Source organism: Melozone crissalis, unplaced genomic scaffold, assembly GCF_028551555.1.
Source record: "Melozone crissalis strain CALT ecotype California unplaced genomic scaffold, PUWL_Pcris_2 ptg000042l_1, whole genome shotgun sequence".
NCBI lineage: Eukaryota > Metazoa > Chordata > Aves > Passeriformes > Passerellidae > Melozone > Melozone crissalis.
The window spans coordinates 41,209,501-41,234,794 of NW_026535820.1; the positions used below are offsets into that span (position 1 = coordinate 41,209,501).

General features: G+C 38.0%; 1 protein-coding gene across 4 annotated transcripts in view; it reads left to right on the forward strand.

Moving 5' to 3' along the window:
- The window catches only part of TENT4A (terminal nucleotidyltransferase 4A), a 57,702-nt gene that overhangs the window by 18,167 nt on the left and 14,241 nt on the right, over positions 1 to 25,294 (forward strand). For all 4 annotated transcript variants that reach the window (XM_054284990.1, XM_054284991.1, XM_054284992.1 and 1 more), the window contains exons 5-10: positions 394 to 501; positions 1,191 to 1,319; positions 2,392 to 2,605; positions 9,007 to 9,133; positions 16,141 to 16,241; positions 16,492 to 16,664. In XM_054284990.1, the coding sequence (XP_054140965.1) occupies positions 394 to 501; positions 1,191 to 1,319; positions 2,392 to 2,605; positions 9,007 to 9,133; positions 16,141 to 16,241; positions 16,492 to 16,664 (852 nt within the window). The remainder of the gene's footprint in view (positions 1 to 393; positions 502 to 1,190; positions 1,320 to 2,391; positions 2,606 to 9,006; positions 9,134 to 16,140; positions 16,242 to 16,491; positions 16,665 to 25,294) is intronic.

Sequence of the window (25,294 nt, forward strand, 5' to 3'; positions counted from 1 at the left end):
GGTTTTCTGTCAGTTCAGCCAGTGAATGGTGCAATACTGGGTCAGAGGAATGCAGTTCCCACAGGTTATGAGATTACAAGATCTCCTATTAATTGGAATGAGTCATTAAATAAATTAAGTTGTCATATGAAACACTGCTATTGCAGCTATGAAGGCAGATAGCTAATGGCTGTGGTAGAGTACCAGACTGATGGTAGGATAAGGTGATTGTACATTAATCAGTTCCCTAGAAAGCATTCAGTGGTCAGTCAGGTTAGGATTGTTACCTCCTCTTACACAGATTTGATAGTTGCAATCGTTTGGACTGCTAATATCCATGTGTCTTGAGTAAGCTAAGGAACAGCACCAGTGTTGTATTCCTGGGTCTTCACATTCTTGTCTTAATCTTTTCAGGTACCAATAATAAAACTCACTGACCAGGAGACAGAAGTGAAAGTTGACATCAGTTTTAATGTAGAAACTGGTGTGAAGGCAGCTCGATTTATCAAGGAATACATGAAGGTATCAGCCATGTATTGAGTGTTATGCTACTTACCAAGGATGTGCTAGATGCTTAGCTAACCTTTTTTGGTATGGCTTGACAATTTATTGCTGAAGACTATTTTCATTAATACTAATTAAACATGGATATTTTAATTTATTATCTGTTGGTGTCCATTCAGTGTTCCCTTTGAGTGCTAGGTGTTTGAATAAACCTGTACACTGTGAAAGAACTTCTATGATCATGTCTAGATGTACAGAGGCACTAAACTTTGCTTCTGAAGCAAGTCTCTTTTTAAGTTTTGCTTACCTTGAATTTAAGTGATGCTGCATAATGAATACTGTCCTGCTAGACTGTCAAAAACCAATTCTTGTGTAGCTACACACTATGCTCTGTAGTAAAAGTACTATTTAGAGTGAAAGCTTTGGCTATAGTAAGTGATATTGGCATTCAGAGAAGGCTATAAAAATCTTACTGTTTAGGTGGGAAATAAATGTAATACATAAGGTCTTTGATCAAATAAGAGTTGAAGTCTATTCATCTGTTTCTAGCTTAAAAAAAGCAAGTTTCAGTTCTTCCTGTGGAAACACAGTATAGCTCACTACTGGAAATATTTTTGTATTAGATGAATCTTTGCTGAGATTGTGTACTTCTTTGTTTGTTTTGTAATGTTGACATTGTCATTGATAAAACTTGTTTTGCTTTGCAGAAATATTCTTTGCTACCTTACTTGATTTTAGTATTAAAACAGTTCCTCCTTCAGAGGGATTTGAATGAAGTTTTTACTGGTGGAATTAGCTCTTACAGCCTAATTTTAATGGCAATTAGTTTCCTGCAGGTAAGTCTGTTCCTTATTTGTTTCCATGTTCTTCAAAATATTTTTGGTTCTGTACCTGTGCCCTTTTATTGTACTGTTTCTTCAGATGCCCCTTGCAAAGTGCAGCATTGCTGTTACGGCTCTGAGTGTTTGACTTCTGAAAGATCCGTGGACTACCTCTGACATCCAGGATCTATCCTGTGTGAGCTGGAACAGCAGCAGGAGCCTTGTGAAAGGCATAGAGGTTGTGCATTGCTCTCTGCACCAGGGCCTGTACCTGAATCATCTTAATGGTGCTTCGTAAATCTGCAGGATATATTTTTATCTTTTGATTCCCAGACTACTGGTACTGAATGTGCAGAGTAGTTGATTTCAGTGTTTATTAAAATGATGAAATCCAGCAGTCAAGTTCTTTTTTTTTTATCTTACATGTTGGTTAAGTTTTGACATGCTTAATACTGGCAGATGCTGTACTTGAGTGTTGAAATAGTCACAAGTTACAATGTTAGAAACAAGTTACAACTTCTCATAATACATTTTTGTGACAGGGAGCCTCCTACAGGTATGATGAGATATAGGGTTAGCATCCCTCAGCAGCTATGGTAATGGAAAGCTTACATATTCTGCTGCTGGTGGTGTTGACTGCAAGATTACTGTAGATTTTGTGTACCAAATGTAGTAAGTAGAGACAGAGACACAAACTGTATTTCAGCTGGGGAAACTAGATTGCCCCCCACTTTCTGACAGCATTGAGGCATGGATTTGCCGTGGAAAATTGAGTACTACTTTGTTACTAACTATGCTATAATTTAGTATGCAGTACTTATTTCTTGTTTTTGGCTTAGGGAAAATAATTCCCTAATCCTCAAAAAGCTACATGAGGAAAGATGAAAGAGTTCTTTGGCTTTCAGATAGTGCTGAAATGCTGCCCCCTCTAGGTTTTGTGAGAGTGATTTAAGTACATGAAGAGTGAATTATTCAGTTGAAACTTAGGTGAAGAAATGTTCAGCTGTTTAAATGAGCTTTTTGTTGCCCTGTGTTATGGTCTGAAAACTACTAATTTTTTATATGCAAAAACTGATTTGTTTTACAGCTACATCCAAGAATTGATGCCAGAAGAGCTGATGAAAACCTTGGAATGCTTCTAATAGAATTTTTTGAACTCTATGGAAGGAATTTTAACTACTTGAAAACTGGTATTAGAATAAAAAATGGAGGTGCCTATATTGCCAAAGAAGAAATCATGAAAGTCATGACTAATGGATACAGACCATCCATGCTATGTATTGAAGATCCTCTTCTGCCTGGTAAGACTGTACACTTCTTGCAGTATTGCACAGCTCTGGCTCAGCTTGTGCTCTCAGCTTGCATTAGTCTGTCAGATGAGTTCAGAAGCTGCACTGGGAAGAGGCTGTTGCTGCTGTAGAGGTACAGTCAGGTAGGAGGGCTGAGGGATGTGGGCCTGAGGTCTCACAAGATTCTTAGTCTGAGTAAATTGAATTATGTGCAAACAGCACAGTTGCATAATGCTTTGGAGATCCAGGACTGTGTTGAGGACATAAGGAGATTCTCTGACAGCATTGAGAGGGAGTGAAAGAAAGAATTCCAGGAAATTCTGGAAGACGGGTTGTTAGCAGAACAGTTCTCTATTATTTGCTGTGAGAAAGAGATTGGAAGGTGTAGTTTTTGCTGCCACAGTGTGTGGTGCCCTATTTCAGATAAGTCACACCATATGGGAAATAAATGCCCCAGGTGCAGAACCTGTCCTGCAGGGTGGTACCACAGGGACTGCACAGGAGCAGGGGTGGGTCTCTGTAAAAAACAGCTGCAGTGGTGGTGTGGAGAGCACTTTGCATAACTGGCTTCTGTGCTGCACAGGGATCTGTAGGGAATGGCATTTAGAGTTTTAGAGTTGCATGTTCTTTTGATAGTACTTAACATAAATTTTTTTTTTTATTTGGTTTTAATTCAGTAACCCTCAAAATAATTGAGCTTAATTTTGGCTAAGTGCCTCAGGAAAATTTCCAGCTTTATAGTCCTTAGTTTGTATTCTATTTAGACCATCACAAGTAGCTGAAATTCCAAACCAGCTTTTTAACAAAGTCAATTTTCAGTTAATTTGGACTTCAGCACAAGTATTTCTAGAATGTAATTGGCAGTCCAAGTCCATACTGTCACATTTTGTGTGTAGACATTTTATAGCGTTTTTACAGCACTTCTAAAGCAAACCCCATGGATCAGGAGCTGAAAGCTGGCACCTTTCTAAATACTCAATATGCTGAATGTTCATTGCAGGCTGTGATATCATTTGTCTAACCATGTCTCTGATATGTTTGTAACTCTGTGTCCATCATGACTCTTGTTCTTGGCTAGGCATAGGTTAGGGTGGGATTGTGCGGAACTGTCATTGTCATTGAGATTTCCTTTAGGAGCTGTGTACCTACTTGCCTGAAGACCCATTTAAATAGCAGTGTAAGCCACAATTGTTTAGAGTCAGAAATCCTTACTGCCCTTCAGTTCTGTTCCTTTCCATCTGCTGGGGGCTGAAGGAGAACAAATTGTGTGTGCTATGCAATGTTTTAATCACTGCCAATAGTACTCTGGAGAAGGAGAAAAAAGTCTGATAGGGGCTCTGAACTGTTCCTCCTAGCATTAATCTTGCAGAAACGAAGAACTGTAGTTTAGAAGAAAGAATAGCTGTATGCTGTCAAAGAGTTGATAAGAATTAAATTAAATAAAGCATTTGTATGGTGTGAGATAATATAATTCTTATAGGGCATAATGTTTTGGCTATGGAAATGAAAACTGACAATATTTTGAAGTTATCTGACCACTGTGTCTCGTAGGGATTTTCTTTAGCAGCTACCACAGACCTTCAGAACTTGCCAGATGAGGCTGGGAGGAAAATTACATAGCACATACAGGATGGCTCTTTGAATCAGATCTGATGAGTACAGCCTCCTTAGATTCAGGCTTAATCACATATTCCTACAGTATCTAAAATTGCCTGTCAAGTGTATGTTAGTACATCTAGAATTCTGTTAATTAGTTTAGTTCTGTTATTCCTTCTGCCCCAGTGCAAAAATCTTTCCCAAGGGTTCAGGTCCTTGCCCAGTTCATAAGTCATCTCTGATGAGTTTGGGTTCAGATCCACTCAATGTCTGACTGTGGGTTGGTGGCTGTACTGTGAAGGAGATGGGAATAAGTTCCTTTCATAAAGAGTGGACACAGATGTCTCAACTTAAATTAGCATAAGCTGCTGGTGAGTTTTACCCCTGCAAACCTGTGTTTGCACTGTATCCACAGGTTTTTAACTTTGTTTTTCAATCCTTTTTTTTTTTTTTTTTTTTTTTTTTTTTTTTTTTTTTTTTTTTTTTTTTTTTTTTTTTTTTGCCTGATCACAGCTGTCTGTAAGGTTCCTGTCAAGCCTTGGAAGAATACTTGAAAAGATGGCTTCTTAATCCCAAAGTGAGACAAAAAGTACAGGGATAAAAAAACCTCTCCCTTTCAATTTCTCAAAGGTTATCAAAGTAGTGTAAAAGTCGCTCCTGTGAGTGTATGCAGTAGCTCAGCAATGGGATACTGATGGGTATAACTCAAAAGAATAGCCTTAAAGTGGTCTTGCAGGGAACAGGAATGTGTTTAGTGGGATTAGTTTCTTTAAGTTGGAGGAACTGTTTTTCATTCAGTGTGAAATGGAGGGTGATGTCTGGCTAAGAGATGAAAGGTGTTATCAGAAGGATGTGATACATTATTCTGTCTGCTCATAACCTGTTAGTTCCTGGATTTGGGAGGAACAGGCATCCAGGTTTCATACTGTGTTGTTGTTTTGGTTGTAATGGGTTTTCTTAGATTCTCTTAGGTACTGCAGGGTTTCCTCAGAAATTCTCAGAGACTGATCATTGGGTGCTGGAAGATAATTTGTGTGATTTAAGAACCAGGATTCCAACAAAGGTGTCGGAAGTTGACACTTCAAGTGGGAAGCTTGTTGAGGTCCAGATTTGAGTTATCAGACTAATGTAGCAGTGATGAAAATTACTTCAATTTTGAAGTAATAATTTATACTTGATCTTTGTACATAGTCTAAGATATTTCATCTTGGGTTAGTGTCTTAGGACAGGGTTAGCATTGTCTAAAGGAGGGAGTTTCCATAAACATCTTGTAACTGCACCGTTTCAGTTTCTCAAATCCCTTGTCTTTTTTGTAAAATATATAAAAAGTAAAAGCATTTATTAAGGAGAACTGCAAAGCCAGGCACTCAGAAGTTTGTTCACAGGAATATGTTGGAGCAGGGTAGATGATGTCATCTTGGAAGAGATTTGTCTGGAGTTGGTCTAGCAGTATCCTGTCTTGGAAGACGTAACTGTTGGCAGTTGACAAATCTTTTAATCTGTGGTTGTAAAATAAGCTTGGCACTTATCCAGCAGACTGTTGAGGGGCTTGTTATTTTATACCTTTGTGAATCAGGTGATTATCAAGGTGCTCCAGTCATTTGTGATGCTCAGAACAGGAATCATTTTGGGTCCAGTTTCAGACTGGCAGTAGCTAGAGTAGCTAAATTGCTACTCTTTAACACCAAGTTTAAAACTTGGAGTTCCACCTGTGCAGCTCCATTCATGAGGAAGTTTGTTCTTCATTCTGAATTGCTGTGGGCAGTAATGAAAGTTCTAAACCTTAAATGTGTTTCCTTGGAAAAGAGAATCTTTAATTTGCAGGATTTATTATGCTTCATGTTGCTTGCTTCTGCATCTTGATAGGTCACAAGTATGGGAAGTAAATAGATTTGAGATTGGCAACATCTATGAGATTATCTTTTCTAGCCTTAGTGGCTGCCCAGAATGATTCATTGCAGCTATTCAGTATCAGCTATTTATCATTAGAGCCTGCAAATATATATGTTTGTGTGTGTATTAAACATTAGTGTTTATAAAAATACCCAGGTTCATTGAAGTTAGCATTTGAAAGAACCTCTTTAATGCTGAATGTTGCAAAAAGCTGTTTACTAGCTAATAGCTTAACATGAATGGGTCTGCTGCAGTTCTAGCTCATGGTCTTACCTTTACCTTTTCAGGCCGTGTTCTTAAAACCGCATCAGGTAAAGGAAGGCTACCTGATGGAGTGGTAATACTGATAGCAAGTGATGGAAATTTTGGACATGCTCCTTTAGGGATGAAGGCTTTGTAAGAAAGAATAAGGATTGAATTATACATGAAATCACACAGACCATTGTTATCTGCTAATGTACATCTGAGGATTGAAGTATGTATGATTTTTTTAAAGAGTGACAGCATTTGGGTTGCGTGCTTTAACTGATCAGTCTAGATTGTGACCAAAGGAGGATGCTCAGTTATGTAAGACATGGTTCTCTAATGAGAGTCATCTCTCAGAAAAAAATCTGTTCAGGGCAGCAAATGCAAATGTGTGATCTTCTGGCTTCTTTAATATGTTGTTTTGTGGATTGGCTAGGGTCATCTTTATACAGATTTGACAGATCAGTTCACAGTAGCTCGAGCTGCAGCCCAAGTGAAAGCTCTGCAGACTGTAAATTGATTAAAACCCATTAATTCAGACATTTTTATGAATGAGTTACAGGTGCAGAATGAGGCAATCCAGGAGCCCAAGCATGGTATGGCATGAGTTATTCTGCCTCTCTTCTCAAATCTGCTTCAATCAAGACTCAAACACAACTTCATTGATCAAAACTAAACTTCCCAAGTTTACTGTAATTGGTTTAGGGAAGGCTTATGATTTCTTTTGCTGGCACAACAGAGGAGGTAGTGACAACTGATGAAAGGAATAGCCAATATTTTGTGGCAGCCCTGTCTTCATTTTGGTGTAACTTCATGCAGGATACATGCCAAATGTACCTGCCTAGAATTGGGTTAGACTAAACTAATAAAGATTCTTTGAGTGCACATTAAGTGTGTATTCTTAATTAATGTTATGTGAATTTATTGAATCAGTTAGGTTGGAAAAGAGCTCTAACATTAAGTCCAATCATAGATGGACTTTAATTTAGTGGTAGGTGCAATTATGTGTTTTTAGTATGCATTCCATTTCTGTATTGCTTCTCAATTTAATTATATTACATATCTAGGTTTAGAATGTCATTATGTGGCTGGACACACAGTAAGGGCTCTGAAAAGCCCTTACTGAATTAATCATTACTTTTTCAGTATAATTAACATTGTCTTCTGATTTCGTGACCACTAAAATATTTTGGTCACTTTTCAGCCACCTTTGGAGTAAGTCCTTTTTGAAGTCTTCTCTGAAGAACACGTGTTTCCTCCTAGGTTCACTGTCCTAGGCCCACACTGATCTCTTTTTTTACTTCAGGATAGAGTCCAATAGCAAATAAACCACTTGGAGAGACTTCTGTAATAGTGGCTGCTGTATACCACAGTGCTGCATTCAGAGCAAGATAGTCAGTTATGGCAGTAAACAGGAAGTATTTCTTGATTGGTTTTTATTTGACCATGTGAATTACTGGAAAAATTCTGTTTTCCCAAAATGCATTTATGTTTTCAGTTAGTTTTCACTGATTATGCTTTTCTGTTAGAATGGCATTATGGTTGGGGAATTTTGAAAGGAATCTGTTTTCTACCCCTGGATGACAAATCTCAGCAGGTTTGTCTATAGTGGCTTGATGGACAAAATACTCAGGGGAGTGAAGTGTTCCTCTGAAGTCTGTCCTCCAAAGGATGGATTCTGTCCTTTACCCGTCATTTTTAAAAAGCAGATTTTTCATGGGCTCTGATCTGATTTTCATATTTGGTGGTTCATCCCTTTCTAGTGTTGTCACAGCACTTCACACATCATTCTGAAGGAGGGAACCTTACACTGTAAGCGGTTTTCTACCCACTCAAGACCTAGTCCATATTTTATGCAATTTGAAAGCAGTTTTGTTTGTTTCTTAAATTGAATGCTGACAGTGAATTTTGATATCTGGTGCCAAATACATCCACGTTAAGCTCCCAAATGCCTTCTGCTAGTAACAGCAAGATTGTTCTAGGTATCAGATGGGTGATCTGTTCTTGTACATTGTCACTGATACAGAAGGTATACAGTGCTCTTCTGCAGTTCACATGGCAATAGATTTGGAAAGAGTTCCAGTTAAAATGTCACTCATTTCTAAAGTAGGGCAGTTGAGAGTGCTACAAACTTGATCAAAAAACAGTACTTTAAAAGCTTCTGGAATCTTTTATGATAGATTTTTGAAAAACTGGTTTATCCTGTGGAGATAAATATCTGTATGTGCTGGTTTATTAATCTGTAGTTTTAATAAGGTTAAATAGGGTTTTCTGTGAGTGTCTGACATAATGAAGGTTACACAAATGAAATTTTAAAGTGAATTTGGCCTGCAGGAACTCTACTGGTAAGTGAGACATGGTCCTTTAAGCTTGGTAGGTTCCCTCTGGAAGACAGCTCTAAGATCTTTAAGCTGATCTCTGTGCTCTGTTTCTTTCAAGCACTATATACAGGTATTTTAGAAGTGGTAAATTGAGTGCATTATGTTAAGTGTCATTCCTAAGGTCAACTTCTTTTGCTGATGTAGGCACTCTTAGGTGTTCCTGATGTGGCTAGGATGGGATAACTGGTTTAAACAGAATTAACCAGTATTGTTGAGGCTTCTGAGCTTTAAGTGTGACTAATGTTTTGGTAACTGATATTAAAAAATGATGATCTGATGACTGTCACATTATTTCAGGAAACGACGTTGGCAGAAGTTCTTACGGTGCCATGCAAGTGAAACAAGTTTTTGATTATGCCTACATTGTCCTTAGCCATGCAGTATCACCACTTGCAAGATCATATCCAAATAGAGATTCTGAGAGGTAATTAGTTCACTTTTTCAATATCCATTTGTCTGTGTAATCAGTTAGGAATGTTTGGTTCTAGATTCATAAAAGGAATGTTGTTATTTATTGTTTAACTGTGATTGTATTGAAATCTGCACAGAAATTTAACCTGCCCAGGGATATGAGAGTGCAGTGCCTCAATGTGCAGCACTTAAATGAAGAGAGTATGATAAAATCCAGGATGAGTCCAACATTCTGCTTGAAGTATTTCAAAGGAGGGTTTGCTGGTTTAATGTTTAATATGATGCATGTCTGTATTGTGCCAGAAAGAAATGTGTGTTATCAAATTACTTGTTTAGACAAATAGAAAACTAGACAACAAGGCTAAGAATTTCCCTGGTTCTTTAATAAATGCTCCCATAAGCTGTTTTAAAAGATTTGATATGTATTTAAGAATTTAAAAAGACTTAAAATACTATATTAAAAAAAAAAACCTAATAGAATCAGTTTAGTTTGATTGTATTGCCAGAACTGCCATTAAAAGTAGCATGCTTCTAGACATGGCATTTTTAATGCAGTTCTTAGTGTCTTTCATAGAAACACAACCAGTACTTTGAGCTCTCACCTTTGCAATTTGTTTTTTGAAAGAGAGAGGAGAAAGATAATGAAGGCATGGCTGCCATGTGGTATTTCCATTCATGTATCTGCTCTAGCACCTTTTGTTCTAACCCTTAGTGTCAATTTGGGCTAGATCAGAGGATGTCTCTTCCCTGAGACTTCCCTAAAATCCCAATGGCTTTGAGCTCCCTAGCTAATTACAGGGCAGGATGGCTGTAAGATGTCACATAAACCCTCTCAGTACAACTGCAAACTCTCGTCATGATGTAAACTTTCAGCATTAATGTCATTGGAAAGTGAAATAGTTTCCTCTAGTAAGTTTACATCAAAGTGGATGCAGTCTCTCATTTGTGAGTTTAAAACTGACAGTACTTGAGGAGTGCCTGTAAATTCTTTAGGTTTTCAGTGGTACTAAATTCACAGAGGTTGAGACTGCACTGTGATGGAGGTACAGAAGGGATATGGAGTGTTGCACACACATTTGAGACTGCTGTCTTAAGATATTAAAGGTCACTGTTAAATGTGTATTGGCTGACAGTTCTTGGTACTGAATGAAACTTTGCTCTTACCCTAGGTATAGGTAGAGTAACCTAGGGATTCCTGAAGTTTTGCTTGTCTTGAGTCCTGGTCTCCATTAACTTCTCTGTTTCTCTCTGAAGGATATAGTCATTATGAGGTGTCTGTATTTACTACAGGCATCAAAAAGTATACTTGTATAGCATCTAATGGGAGCCTCAGGTGTCATCAGTATGTGCCTTTTGCATGCACTTGTGCTTGTTACTGTATCTGGGAAATGTTTGAATTTTGTTCACAACTGCAAACCTGTGGAGCAGTCCCAGCAGCAGTGTTCAGGTGTCGTGTCTGACCTGTGAGTTCTGGGCTGTCTGTGCCAGTGACATCTGAATCTCAGAACCCATCATGCCACTGGCTTGCATGGAGAACAGCATTCAACAAAGTTCTATATACAAATAGTTCCCCTAGCACCAGTCTTGTCAGTGCCAAAGGACTTGTAAGTGGATGATGAGCTGTTTGGCAGCAAGTTTATTGCAGAAGTCTACATTCCATGTTTGGTCTCAGTTAAACCTGATGTGCTTGGGTAGTCCAGGTATGTTTGTGGATCCCTCTGCCTGCTGAAAGGCAGAAGGGTCCATGCTCTGTATAAAGACCTTTCTGGTGGCCTGACCTAAGGCCTGGCCATCTGGGAGTCTGTTGTCCTGATCCATTTTTTTCCCTGTTCTAGATTTGTTAGTAGGTAGGTTAAACTGTGGCGTAACTATAAACAATGGGCTCCATTTAAGACCAGGAACTGCCTTCTAGTAGAGCATGATGTTCTACTAGAGTGATCAAGGCTAAATGAAGATTACTTGAAAGGATAGGAAGTTGCAGGAGGCTGAACTCCCCAGGCTGAGTTTATTCAGTTTTGTCCTAACTGGGGCTAATTTTTTCCTAAGTAGGATGGTTCTTGAACTGTCTGATGGGTTTGAATTCTCATTTCCTCTTCCCAGGGAAGGTTTCTGTGTACAGTTCTGTTTTGTAGATGATACTCAGTAGATTTCACATCTTTCTTGGTGATTGTTGTAGTTCTTTTTCAGGGTCAGTCCAACACAAAAATGTGTCTACATTAATTGAAGACTTTCTAAAGAGTTGCTGCTTCTGATAGTCCAATGGGGAAAAAAAAGTCAGATAGTAGTCCTTCAGCAGCATTGGCCTTTTTCTTCATCATGTTCTGTGGTAGCAAGTCCCACAGAGTAATAAGGGATAGATTCACATCACTCTCACCACCATTATCATTCAGGCTTCCAAATAGAACATCTGAGGTGTAGTGGGAATTAAAAGCTATCTCCTATCATGGAAAAGCTTTTTTCTCAGTGGAAACAGTAATCAGCTGAATCCTGAAGGTAATTTTTACAGGTACAGAAATTATCTTAACACTATTTTGTCCTCAGTCAATCTTACCTATCCCCTTCTGAGAATGGTTTAGGAGAGCTTGATTGACAGTTTGGTTGATTTTATTAGAGCAAGCTGCTTCCTGTCATCTTGGAAAAAGGAGTTTCCTCTTAGGAAAACGAGACTGATCCATCTTGAACTTGTACAGCTTGTATGCAAGGTAAAGTTTGGTGTTGTCTTCATCCAAGATGACTGAAAATTCTGATTGATTTCTTAATATTTAGGGCCACAGAGACCGGAGTTTAGCAGTTATGGGCAGGATATCTTCTGCTTAAGGATTGGTGTTGGTATGTACTTTAAACAGCTTTCATATGATCTTTGCCCCTAGCCTATCTCTGGGAAAGAGTGTGCCATCTCAAGTGAGCTCACTTCTTCAGTCTGTGAGGAATGATATTTTCACAGAATCATTGGGATTCAGCTGTTAACCCAGCCACCACTGTGTTCACCACTAAGCCATGTCCCTCAGTGCCATGGTTACATGGCTTTTTAGTACACCCAGGGACAGTAATTCAGTGCTTCCCTGGACACCTTGTTCCAGTGCTTGACAACCTCTTGAAATTCTTTCTAATATCTAATCTGAGCCTTCTGTGGCGCAGCCTGAGGTCATTGCCTCTTATACTTTCACTTGTCATTGGTGAGAAGAGACCAATGTCCACCTGGTACAAGCTCCTTTCAGGTAGTGTAGAGAATGATAAGGTCCACCCTGAGCTTCTTTTTTTCCCAGGATGAACAACCTGGATCTTCTCAGGACTCGTGCTCCAGACCCTTCACCAGCTTCATTGCCCTTCTTTGGACTTGGTTTTGAGACCATTTTTCCAGTTCTGTTTCTTGATGAACCACAGGAAACCTTAGCAGATATTTGACAACAAGCTCTCAATAAGCTCTGCTTATTGATTTGTGTTCATTTAAATAGTGGATTATCTGTTACCACCCTGTCCATGGCCTTTATATTAAGGTGTAATTTCATTTTATACCTTGCCCAGGCTAAGTACCTGGGTACTGTCTTTGGTCAGCTGTGCTGTTCCTTCATTCTCAGTCTGAATCTTGCCTTGCATGAGATTCAGCAGTCCTGCAGTCAGAAGATGGACTTTTTGGTTTGACTGAAAACAAAGTATCTCAATGCTTCTGTCATGTCAAGAAGTTGATCCAGCTTGTGGCTGATGATGGGTAGATCAGAAGCATCAGGAGTTCACATTTTATAGCAAGAGAGAGAGAGAGAGTGGTACTGTATTGTTTCACAGCCCTGAGTTTTGCTGCTCTGGATGTGACAAAAATCCATCCTTAGGTTAATATTTATGTTTTGCAGATTGGGATGTTGGCTCACATGCTGGTCTGTCACATGATTTGGCTAGGAATGTGTGCTCAGACTGTTCTGTAGTCACATTTGGGAAGCTGAGGAGGTCATATGCAATGAGGAATGGAAGACTTGGTTTTGCTGTCACTGCCCTTCAGTATAAATTAGACTTTGGAAATCTTCTGTATTGTGCTAGACATGGCACAGCTGGATAAGGGAAAGACCTGTCATGCCAACAGGTCAGAGTTTGAGAAAGCCTAGGCAGTTTCCATGTGCATGTCTGGCATTGTCACTTACAGGGGATAGTCTTCAAAACAACCATAGCCAGGTGGAAAGTGATCTCTCCATCTCTGTGCTTGGAAAGTTGTTGGGTCTCTTCCTTATATAAAATATACTATGAATATATAATATATTATTTATAAATATAGAAATGGATATATAGAAATATATATAAAATAAACTAGTTTGAAATATATATAAAATAAACTAGTTTGGTAAATAGTTTATTCCTGGTCTTACTATATGATAATATTAAGGGAAAAAACTTAAAGGGGCATCTTTCTCAGGAGACCTGATTTTACTAACCAGGTAACAGTATTTTTTTATGTCTTCCAAATAAGCATATTTGAAGAACTGTTTGTCTCAGACCTCTGTTGAAATTCTGGCCTCAGTCAAAATAAACAGTCAAAATAAAAGCCCCAAAAGCATGACATTTTTTCACAATAAAAGAAGGGTAGATTAATAGGGTTTTTTTTTTTGTTCCTAAGCATTTTCAGTCTTGAAAATAAATCTAGGCACAATTTTCAAATGCTTATTTTAAAAAATTGTTCTTTGAACCTATGGATGTGCTTGAGTCCCATACATAGGAAATGGTGTTCTTTTGAGATCAATACCTGGTTTGATCACACTTGCTTCCTCTTTCTTTGCTACTTTATTAAGTATATGTCAGTATAACCTTAATCACCTTTCAGCTTCTCATGTCTCATAATGAACGTCTTTAATTTTGCTGCACAAGCAATGTACCATGGATCTGCCTTTGGACTCCTGACCTTATAACTTAGTGAATTTCCTTTTTTCTACCTTTATACCAAAAAAGAGAGTTTAGAGCTTTGATCTCTGTGCCCTTTGAGAGGAACTGGTGAGAGTACATATTCCCCCATTATTCTGTGTGTGCAACTCTGTGACAATTGGTGTAGCAATCACTTCACCCATTTTGCCTGTTCTTCAGTACATTAGTCACCCAGTCTGATAAAATACCAACCTCTATTGTTCATTTTGCTTCTGCTATATGAAATCATGACTCTTGCTTCACTTCCAGGACAGTGCTCCAAGAAGCATCAGGTTTGACAAACTCCTTATATGTAATAGGCTTGTTACTCAGCCCATGTTCACTTTCTGGTGGTAAGACCACAGCTGGTGGTAGTTGTGAAATTTATGTGTAATCCTAGAGTAGAAGCTCAACTCTTTTTGAAGGCCTTCTCAGGTGAAATTTTTTAACTGCAAGATTTCCTTCCCTGTCCTGGTGCTGATGAGACCCAGCCGGTGCATGTTTGAGTCCCATAGTGACATTGGTCTTTTGGGAACTGCACCTGTAGGGCCACAGCTGAATCTCTGCAGCTTTGATCATCCCCATCTTCATTCTGTCTCCTCTTGCTCAACTTACTCTTTGGGACTGAGAAACCAGAACTGCATTGAGTATATAATATGCTGTTATGTCATGGGAGTATACATTAACAAAATGTGATCCTGATTTATTTGTTCTTTTCTTAGTGTGCTCTGCTTAGCTATTGAACTGTGGTTCCCAAAGTTGATCTTTAATTACAACCCAGATCTTTAATTTCTGAGTGCTGAAAAGCACACCTATAATTCTGCGTGTAAAATTCAAGATTTTCTTTTCCAGCATGCATCATTTTATCCACATTACATAAACAGAATGGTGGATGACATGCATTCTGTCCTGGTGGCCCATCTGCAGCTGCACTTGGACTTGTAATTTAGATGATATTATTTGCTTCAATGTTTGCTGGACTGACTTTTTCAATCCTAACAGTAACATGTATTTACAGTTGGAAGACTAACATGGAACATGTGATATTTGGTCTTGCATGAGATAGTAATTGCTAGGATAGTAGGAGAATTATTGCTACCTAAAGTGTTACTATGAAACCTAGTAAAGGTAGTCTAAAATATATTAGAGTTTTGTATGTCCTGCCTTCCCATTGTACACCTAAACTAAAGCAAAATTTCAATACTGATACAAGGTACCTTTATGATGTGAAATACAAAATAAACTTCAATGTAATCATTGAAGATTAATAAAAATAACATTACCTGTTCCACAGTGGTAACTTTGCACAGCCCATTTTTGTACAATAGTAATTTCTTCATGTATGTTGAGTGTGGAGTTTATAGTTAGTATTTCAGTGACTAGTCCCTGATGAAAAGAAAGCTTGAAAATTTATCTCTCAAACAAGAAGACTCAAGAAGTATGATTCAAATAGCTGAATGTTGGGAAAGTGTGTTAGAAAAACAGTACTTTGTTGATAACTGGTCACTGTTCAGCAGGACCAGGTAAGTTTTTTCTCTGAGCCTCTCACTGTTATGAGTTTATTGAAATTCTGCATTGTTTTGGAGCCAGTCTGTTTCTTGTTCCACTACCTTACGATCCATGGTACTTCCTTTATAATTGTGGGGGTCTTGTCACCTTATAAGTTGTTTTGTAAATCCAGAAGCAAGGATTAGTGAAGGTCTCTGTCTCCACACAGCCAGTTGTAGTGCTGGGATGTTTTCTGTCTTCCGTACATCCCATACCTGTTTATAATCCCGATTCTGTGGAAAAACTTCCTGTATGGAGAAATGCAAGAACAATACATTGCTTTTATCAAATATACTGTTATCAGCATGCACATTCTTTATAGTTAATATGCATTCCATTTAGAAATACAGAGTAAAAATCTTACCTGTGTGTCACTGCTTGCATGTTAGTATGGTAAAAGAAAATAGTATGAATATAAGTGGTGCTTCAGTGGATTAAATGGTGTGCTAAAAAAAAGAAGGTTCAAAAAGAGTTTTTGGTTAGGGATATCTTAAACTGACTTTTAGTGTAATTTGGTAGCTTGTTAAAATGTTTGCAAATATGTAACCATCAGTCTTTGTTTAATACTTAATTGAAAAATTTTTTTAGCACATTAGGTAGAATCATCAAAGTGACCCAAGAAGTGATTGACTACAGGGCCTGGATTAAAAAGAAGTGGGGGAGCAAAATTAATTTATCACCTGAACTTGGTAGGTATAGCAGGAAATCAACTTAAAATTTTTTCTTGACTTTGATGTAATTCAAAATACTCATGCCTTGAAATTAATCATTCAGATATACAGGAAAAAAATCAAAGGAACCTGTAACTTTCTAACCCAAATTAGTTTTTTCTGAGCCTGTTTTTCAGTTAGCTTGTTAAACTGCAGCTCTTCTTAGACTTCAAGGCCCATGTGTTTGTGTTCTGTGCTCCTAAATGATACTTATGTTTTCTGTTAACAGATAATAGGTTGAAAATAAGAGACCCAATAGCTCTCTGCAATGGAGAACAGCAGCAGAACAGAGACTCTGAACCATCTTACAATCAGCACTTGGCATTGTCATTGGCCAGCACACAGCAGTTATCCTCTGGTTCATCTGCCTCTTCTGTATCATCTCTCTCCAGCAGTGACATTGTAAGCTTTTTTTTTTAATGGGTTAAACTAGTAAGTAGCAGAGATTATCTTCAAAGCCTCAATTGATACAGCAGTATATATAACAGTTAATGGGATACTGTCCCAAACTGCTACAGCAAAACTGTCATGTCCTCTGCTCAGAAACATTACTGAAATCAATTTTTTTTTTGTTTATTAATTAAATGGGTCTTATTTCCATCCTAAATCTTTGGTACCCTTTGTAGTAATAGTTAGATGTAGCAAAATATAACAACCCAATTTAACAGTAGCTAATTAAGTAAAAGAGGAGAAATGCCTTCATATATTCTTCCATTAAGCAAAATCTTCCATTGTCAAATTCTGATCCTTGTTCCCCACACCTGAAATTGAACATGAACTTTATATTGTGCTGTGAAGGTGAAAAATACTCATTATTTTCAGCCAAACAGTCAGTTCATGTTTTAATGGTAACAGGGCACTTGAATAAACTCTTGTCACCTTCCATATTTTAAAGTAGTTGCTGGGCTTTATTATAACTTCCTGGAAGAGGAGGCTGCAGTCTCTTGAAGTACGTTCCCAGACTCTTTTAAGGTTCTGCCAGGTGGTTTTGTTTTGGTGTGAAGTTAAATCAGTGCAGATTACAAAGCACAGCACTGTAAGGCATGAGCAGCTCATTGTGAATCTTCTGAAGCATTCTGTCTTTGGTAAAGGCATTGATGGAAGGAGATGTAATATGCAGTCAACTATGACAGTGAATAACGAGATGATGCTAAGAGTGGTCCAAATACCTGTTTCTTGACTGCTTTCAAAAACTAATCAAATATGGAATTAAAAATTGGGAATCGTATTTAATAAAAATTTAGTAACTTGTGAGGGACAAGCACCTCCTATATATGTTCCAGTTACTGTACCATCTGGCTAATGAGCAAAGAACAGCATGATACTTGCCAGTGGTACTATTAGCCATGCTCCTGGTTTAAGTATATCAGTGGAAAAGATTTTGCTGTAATAAATTTTATGAAAAATGCAAATATTTGCTTATTATATTGGGAGTGCAAATATTGGGTGGCGAGTTGTTATGAACTCCCTTTAGTCCTGTTTAGCCTGATGTTGAAGGTGAAACTTCATTGCCTGATGCCAGAGAAATTAATGAAAAGTGAAAAGGATCTCAGCAAGATAGAACTGAAATCTACTTGGGCATTCACAAAGTAAAAGGAAATGCTACGTTTTCTAAGAAAATAAAAAGCCATGTCCTTGTGAGAAAGGCCAGGTCATATTTTGGCATCATGTCCTTAGCAGACTGACAGAATGTTAACTTAATTTGGAATGGAGTGGCAGGTTTCTAAAAAATGACTGATGAGTTCATGCTACTCTTACTTGGGCTTGTGAAGAGGAGAAAGTTCTGGCTGAGCAATCCTGAACTGCACCTGATTCAGGAAGAGGAGCCTATTCTGCCATACTCAGGTGATCTGTGCCATGATGTGGCATAGGGCTGTGCCCAGGTTGCAGCAGAGGAACATCTGGCAGGTGTGACAACTTGGAATTTGTGCCAGAACTTCTGGTGCATTATTAATAGGCATGATGTGATGAGCTTTTCTGTCAGCTTCAGAAGAAGGTAATTATGAATATGATGCATCTCATCACTTTAGAATTACATGCAGTGTTACCTCTGACCTTGTGGAAGGATTGTTCCTCAGGAAGAATTCTGTAATTATTTTAAGTTAAATAATCCGAAATTTTCTGGTACTGGAGGACTGTGAAAGCAAGGTATTGGTTATAAGGAAAATGCAGGCGATGAGGAGACCCCAGAGTTACAGCTTGCTGACCTCTTCCCAATAATTAAGGGTTTATTTTAATAGCTAGATATTACTCCCTATGTCACTATTAACCTTAAGCACAAACTCTACAATAAGAGATTGTTCCAGGAGGTGTGTTTTTCATGACTGCAGAATATCTTTTGCTGTTTGTGAGATGCAGGATCCTATCTGTTAAATCATAGTCACTAGATAGCGTAGTTGCTTTTCTATTTACTGCTAAAGTTTCACTGGTAATGGTGATCAAGTGGTCCTTTGAGTTCTACCTGCCAGTATAATAGAAGTCAGCATAATTTAGGAAGAGGAAGTAGGCTTGAAAACTTGTGACATTACTTTCTCACATTGCCCCTCTCCAGCCATCCACTGAAGTAGTTATATTTTGAAGTCATCACATCACTGTTGGCTGATGATAAGTCTGGAGGCCTCGCATATATTTGTCAACATGTCCTGGAAGCAATATTGGCAGTATATATTCAGTGTGCAGGCATTATCAGAGCAGTGCAGTATTGCTCACAGGGATCCTAGAATTTTTATTAAACCCTATAGTTTAATAGTTGGTTGCAATGCAGCATGCTGTTTGGCTTTTCAAGATTTGCTTCCTTGGAGCTCTGACAGCATTACAGGTTTTGCATCAATAATCTGTAAATATGACTCAGCAGCTGAATGGATAATTGTTCTGATGTCTTGGACTTACGGGTCTGTCAGCTAAAGCAATGGTTGTAGATTTATTCCAGCAGCAAGAAAACAGAACAATAAGAAGGAGCATGTTTTTCTCAAGACTGGATTGTCATAAACCAGAGCTAACATTTAGAAGTCAGCCTCTCAATGTCTGTATATACTTAGAAAAATGGAAGAAAATAAGAGCTTACAGTTACTACCCTGAGTTCTCCATACTGGTGGCAACTTTTTAAAGATGAGAACTTAAGTACCACTGAGGAACAAGAGAACTGTCTTCTCAAAGGACAATCTTCTCTTTCCCTATATATTTTAGGTTTATGTGCTTTTTCTCAGCTTACCATCTGAAACTCAGGAGGATGTTTGCTTTCATCTTTGCACATCTAGGACTAGCTTGCAGGAGAACATGCTTCTAGACCATTGTGTGCCTACACAGCCCAGAGTTAAAAACTGGATCTAATGAGACCAGATCATAATTTTAACAAAAGGTATTCTTTTATGAATTTCCCAAAGTAGCAAAGCTATTTACAAAATGCCCTAGTCTAGCACTCTCTGGCCAATGAAATTCTAGTCATGCTGTCTTTAGTAGGTGTTCTAGCCAACTGTAAAATCTTAATCACAAAGGACAGCACTTCAAAGGGCCAGTAAATTTTGGATCAAAGACGTTGTGGAAGAGAGGCCTGTCTTTGGGTATCACTGTAACTATTAGTGGGAAAGCTTTTCAGTTTATGGGATTGTCCTACTGTACGTGTCAATACAGAGCTCTGACTCACTCAGCAGTATTTCTAATATAGTTCTGTGCAAAATATTAAGTACTAAAATTCCTGCCATGTTACCTTGATTCTGTGAAGAATGTAAACATTGGTGATCAGGAGCAAACTAAAAAACACGCATTAAAAAACCTTATGGGTATAAGGAATCTGGTTATCAGAAATATCAGACCATTCATATATTTTTCAATTATATTAATTATCAAACTGATCTGTGTAGTAAGTCTCTCTCGAAGAAGCTTTCTTCTGATTTCAAATGCCCTATGCTGCCCTGAAAAAAAGCAGGTATATTCTTCACTCCTGCAAACAGGTAAGTTGTACAATATGATGCTTTCCTACATGATCCAACAACTGTTGAAGGGAATAATGGAAGATGTTTTATAAATGTCTTTGCCATCAAGGACAGTGCAAAGTGTCCTTGTTTACTTTATGGAAGCCAGACTCAAACTGTTTACCAACAGAAAAGAAGCCTCTGGCTTTAAAAAAATCTCACCTTGGTACTGAGTTAAGTGATTGCTATGAGAATCTGAAACCAGATTAAATGAGCTATGTTCAGCCCCAGCTCTCCACTTGTTTTGGGTAGCTACAGATGTCAGTCTCACAATCAAGCAGTGACCAGATTCCTCTTGAAAATGCCATGTTGGTTGGAGTTTTTTTCCTGCGTGCATTTTTTTCATTCTGGACTTGCGCTCTGTAACTGGTGACCAGGATTTCTTGTTGCTTAAGCATTGTGGAAAAATGCTTTTCATTAGCTCAGGAAGTCCTAGAATAGTGCTAGAAAATATCTATTGCCTGATCAACAGTCTCTGCCAAGTAAGAAATAATCCTAGGTATGGCTTTGCAGTCTCATTTTGGTCTGGTTTGAATTCTGGTGCTATGTTCTGCAGTTCTGATAATGTTATACCAAATAAAGCTTAAGGTTTTGTGTGACAGGGATGGTGGCATATCAGCAGCAGATAAAATGGCTCATAGGAAATTCTTAAAGCCCTTTTTCTGTTACCTTATGGATATATAATGTCATATCCAGTCCATCACAGAAACTCCAAGTTGTCTTAGAAGTTTGTTTCTACCAAATTTCATACACCTTATCTCAGTGTTTCTGGTGGTAATGTTGTGTAAGCTTCTGTGATGAGATAATTTTGTGAAGACCTCTGAGTTCTGCAGTCATGCCAATGTAGTTAAAGTTTCAGTGAACAAGGTACCCCTGTAGTCTAGCTTTGGAGATCACACAATCCTTGCCACTTTTTAACATTTACAATAGCTTCTTTCAGACGGTTCTTGAAATTAACTGTAGCCCTATCATCAGAATGTCAGTGCTTGATCTGCCCCATCAGCTCAAGAATATGCTGCTGAGCAGAACCTTCAGTGTTCTGTGAATCTGTCTTTTCACTGTATTGAAGTATTTTGTGTTCACTACCTTGATTGGATGCTTACATTTTGAGACTAATATATAAGTGTGACTGATAAGAATAAGACTCATTGTTCTTTCAGTTCTGCTGAATGCATGCGAGATCCACACTGATTTTTGTAACTGTTACTTGCTTTACAGTAATGGTGGTTTAGTACTTGAACTCAACATGCCTAATGAAGTTATCAGCCATCTCACCTTCCTTCCTATTAGCCAGACTAAATGTCAGCTTTTTAGCAGGAGCTGTTGTGCTTCTGTATTCACAGAGAGGTGATAGAGTATATGACATATCTTGTCTGGATAAATGCTGTGCTTTTAAAAAGTGATTAAATTTTCAGGCATTGAGGCATGCTTATCTTCAGTAGAGGGACAGACACTTCAGAATATGTAACAGCTCTTCTTGAAGTCTTGTTAAATCCATTGTAATGACAGATTAATTTGTAGAGTTGCAGTTGAAATTGTGTGTATAAGGAGTGGGGGCAAAAGGAAGTTGCCTAATAAAATTCTCAGCCTTGAGAGCAGGAGCTACACAATTTTTTTTCTCTTCTTTTTACGTGCCTGTATATTCTCGTGTCCTAACCAAAGTAACTGTTCAAATATGTATGAATAGTTGATCATCTTTGTGTAGAATAATGGAGGTTTTGTCTTAGGCTTCTCCCCTTCCTGAACAAATAAAGGCAAGTTCTTTAAAAAGCCTCTCTTAATGTTTAGCCTTCAGAGAGATGCAAGTGCTGACTTGCAGGCAGCTGGTCTTCAAATAAAGCAGTGAGCAACACTGAGTGCAGAGACAGAGACAACCTGGGGTTAATTGGGGAAAAGCATTTAATTGACATTTGATTTGGGGCATTTAAGAGTTTAGGCCCCCAAATCCTTAGAAGTGCCATTATTTTTTCTTGTACTTGCTATGCAGATTGTGAACACTTCCTGTGGATTAGAGGGGAACAGATTTTTCCAGTGTTGCTTTTGGCTATTTTACTCTTTCACTGTATGGCCTTGTGTTTGTTTTTGAAGTTTTTAACCTGTATCTCTTACAGTGTGGAATTTTATACTGTCTCATGCTTTTCTTCAGTTCCTCTGTATCAGTTTCTTGAGCAGTCTCTTCTCCATATCTGCTTGAAGTAAATTTCTGCAAAGCTGCAGGAGGCACAGTTTTGAATACAAAATTCTAAAGTAATTTTATTTAATAAGTTATTCTAAGCAGCAGAGGATGCAGAGAGAATCTGTAATTCAGCAAGTAAAGTGGGATTTTACTGCTATGAGGTCAGTGAAGTAAGGAGAGGAGCACATAATTTAAGAGTTGACTTCAGACTCATTTCTGATGCCAAAGTCTAAGCTGTAATCTTGCATATCTAAACATTCTCTCCCATGAAAAAAACCCACAGAGGTGCCTAAGCCATTTTAGCATGGAAGAAAACCTAAATTCAGTATTTATAGTCTAGTATGGTGCATGTTCACCTTTCATAAGGAGTCCTGTAATTCAGTGCATAACTTGAAAGTTAAAGTGGAAATACTTTTATATTGTTAGCAATACAGACCAGTTGAAAGCCTGTGAAATAAAAGTATTGGGGCAACAAAGGAAGTTTTAAATGATGCACTTTTTGGACCTTTTTTATTTAAGATGGCTTATCTGAAATACAGTGAGTATTGACAGAACATGGAATAAGCTTGCAGTCAGGCCTCTCAGGGTATAATGAGGTATGGTTGAAGGGCTTGTGTTTAATCTGGTACACGCTAATTAGATAATGTTGTCAGTTGTCTTTCTGTAAAACAAACACTAATGCTTTTGGAGTATGCATATTTTTCAGTTTGCTTGTGTATCCTATATTCTTTCATTTCTCCTCTTCTGTAATCAGAATGACCAAGATCTTTTCATTTTGCAATGAAAGGCAGAAAAATCAACCAATTTCACCTTAATTCAAGACTTACATTGTTTATAGGCTGGCCAGTGGAAGTGGAGCAACTATATTGATGCAAATTATCTTGTGACCTTCCATAAAAGTACAAATTTTGTTCGTCTCCATTCTACTTTATTTACACCATAGTTGAAGTTATGGCTCCACCTACCAAGAAAGGAAATGGCGAACTGTGGAAGAAATGGGATGAGGGCAGGGGTGATCATACAGTCACCTTTGGAAGCATGGTGGTTTATCAAGCACAGTTCAGTAGGCTGGGGCTTAAGCTATTTGAGTGAGAGCATGCATTGAAGTTCTTCTTCTGTACATGCCTTCAAACTAGGAAATGTCTGAAGTCCTCTGGTGTTGCTTATGTTCAACGGAATGTGGTTTTGCACATTACTAATCCAGTTCAGTAATAGGATGTATTTGCTAGCCAAATTTCCTTTCATTAGCTACTCCTGCTTTTCTGCACTGGTGTTCACTTACTCCTGTGGTGAGCTGATTCAGAAAGTGAAACTAGTAAGAAGGTGATTACTGTTTCTGTGGTTCACCTCTGTGAATTAGCACATAACAATGTCAGATGCTAAGAGAGGTGTAATGGAGAAGGCTGGAATGGGAAAAGAGGCAGAAGGAGTAAGACTGGCAACATTCATTGGTTAAATCACTGTAATTGTAAGTAAGGAGAGGAACACTTGAAAATGTACAGTGTCAAGTGTTAACTATAAGCAAGACTTTTCAGTTCTTTGCTTTCAAAGATGGGAGAGAGTTTTTACTGAAATAGTCATTGTTCTCTCACAGCTTCCAGCTCCTGAATGTTGTGGGAAAGAGAAGAAAAATTGTTTAATTAGTGGAAGAAATTTTGAGGGTGGAAACAATAAGGATCTTTTTTGCCAAGACTTTTGTAGTTCATTCTTAGAGATGAGGGTGAAAACCCAAACTCATCACACTATCAAGAAACTTGCATTCTATTGTTTTACATTTTTATTTCTGAGTACTGACTTTAGGATAGTTAGACTCCTTTAGCATTGAGCCAAACTTAAACACACTGGGGTCATGAATTAATCTTAGGCAACTTCAGCTCTTAGGAAAGCATACTGTCTTGAAAATGGAAAGCTCTAAAATGATAGCTATTGTTAACTGAGAAGTTACCAGGTATCTTAAGCCTTGAGTTATTAATGGAATGGAAATAAACTCTTATGGCCAGACTGAGTTAGTAATGAGGTTTTAGCAAGAAAATAATCTCTTGGTGGTGGGGTCCTTAGTCTTATAATGGGAGATGCATTTTGCAGAAAAGTAAATTATTTTACTTTGTTTTCATCCAGTGTCAAGAAGAGAAGCCTGGATTTAAGTTTTTAATCTTTTGTATGACCACAGTGTTTCACTGTTTCTGTCTAGGCAGAAGTTCATCAGTAACACTTGAATTTCTAGGTTTCTTCCATACTTTCTCTTTCTCCAGCATTAAACTAAACTAGAGTCCACAGTAATCAGGGCTGTGAGCAGTAGAAATCTTCCTTCTGCATGCCAGGTTCTTAATCAGGAAGTTGAAACTGGTTAAAGAGCATGTTCCCAGGAGGATAAACCTGCATCTGTTAGTGTTTCTTGGTTTCCAAAAGGATATCTTTAGAAGATATTTTCTTTGGAGGATGAGGTACTGCTATGAGGTGCAGTCTTGTAGCTTTATCCCTACATTATCTGCTAAAATCAATTGAGGGATCATACCCCTTCAGTGAACATTTATCTTTTTTAATGTGACCTCTGTAGCCCTCACCCTAGTAATGGTCAGAGCTTTTGTCTTCCTGACAAGAGTGTGTACCTAACATGTCAAAAGTGTTACCTCCATGTAGGACTTGTTGGTCACCTGAACTTCTGTAGTGTCTCAAGTTTGCATGTTACACTTAAAAATCTGGTCCAGAAGACCAAGAAAGATTTAATCCTTCAGTGTAGGCTGTGCTTGTGGAAAATCAGATTTGTTCACATTGGGCTCAGTTTTCTGATCCAAGTTTAATCTTTCAGTTTAAGAAGGGTAATACTGCTCTTTATGGAAGTGTTTTCATGTTCTTAAAGAGTTAAGAGCATCAAAATATCAGTA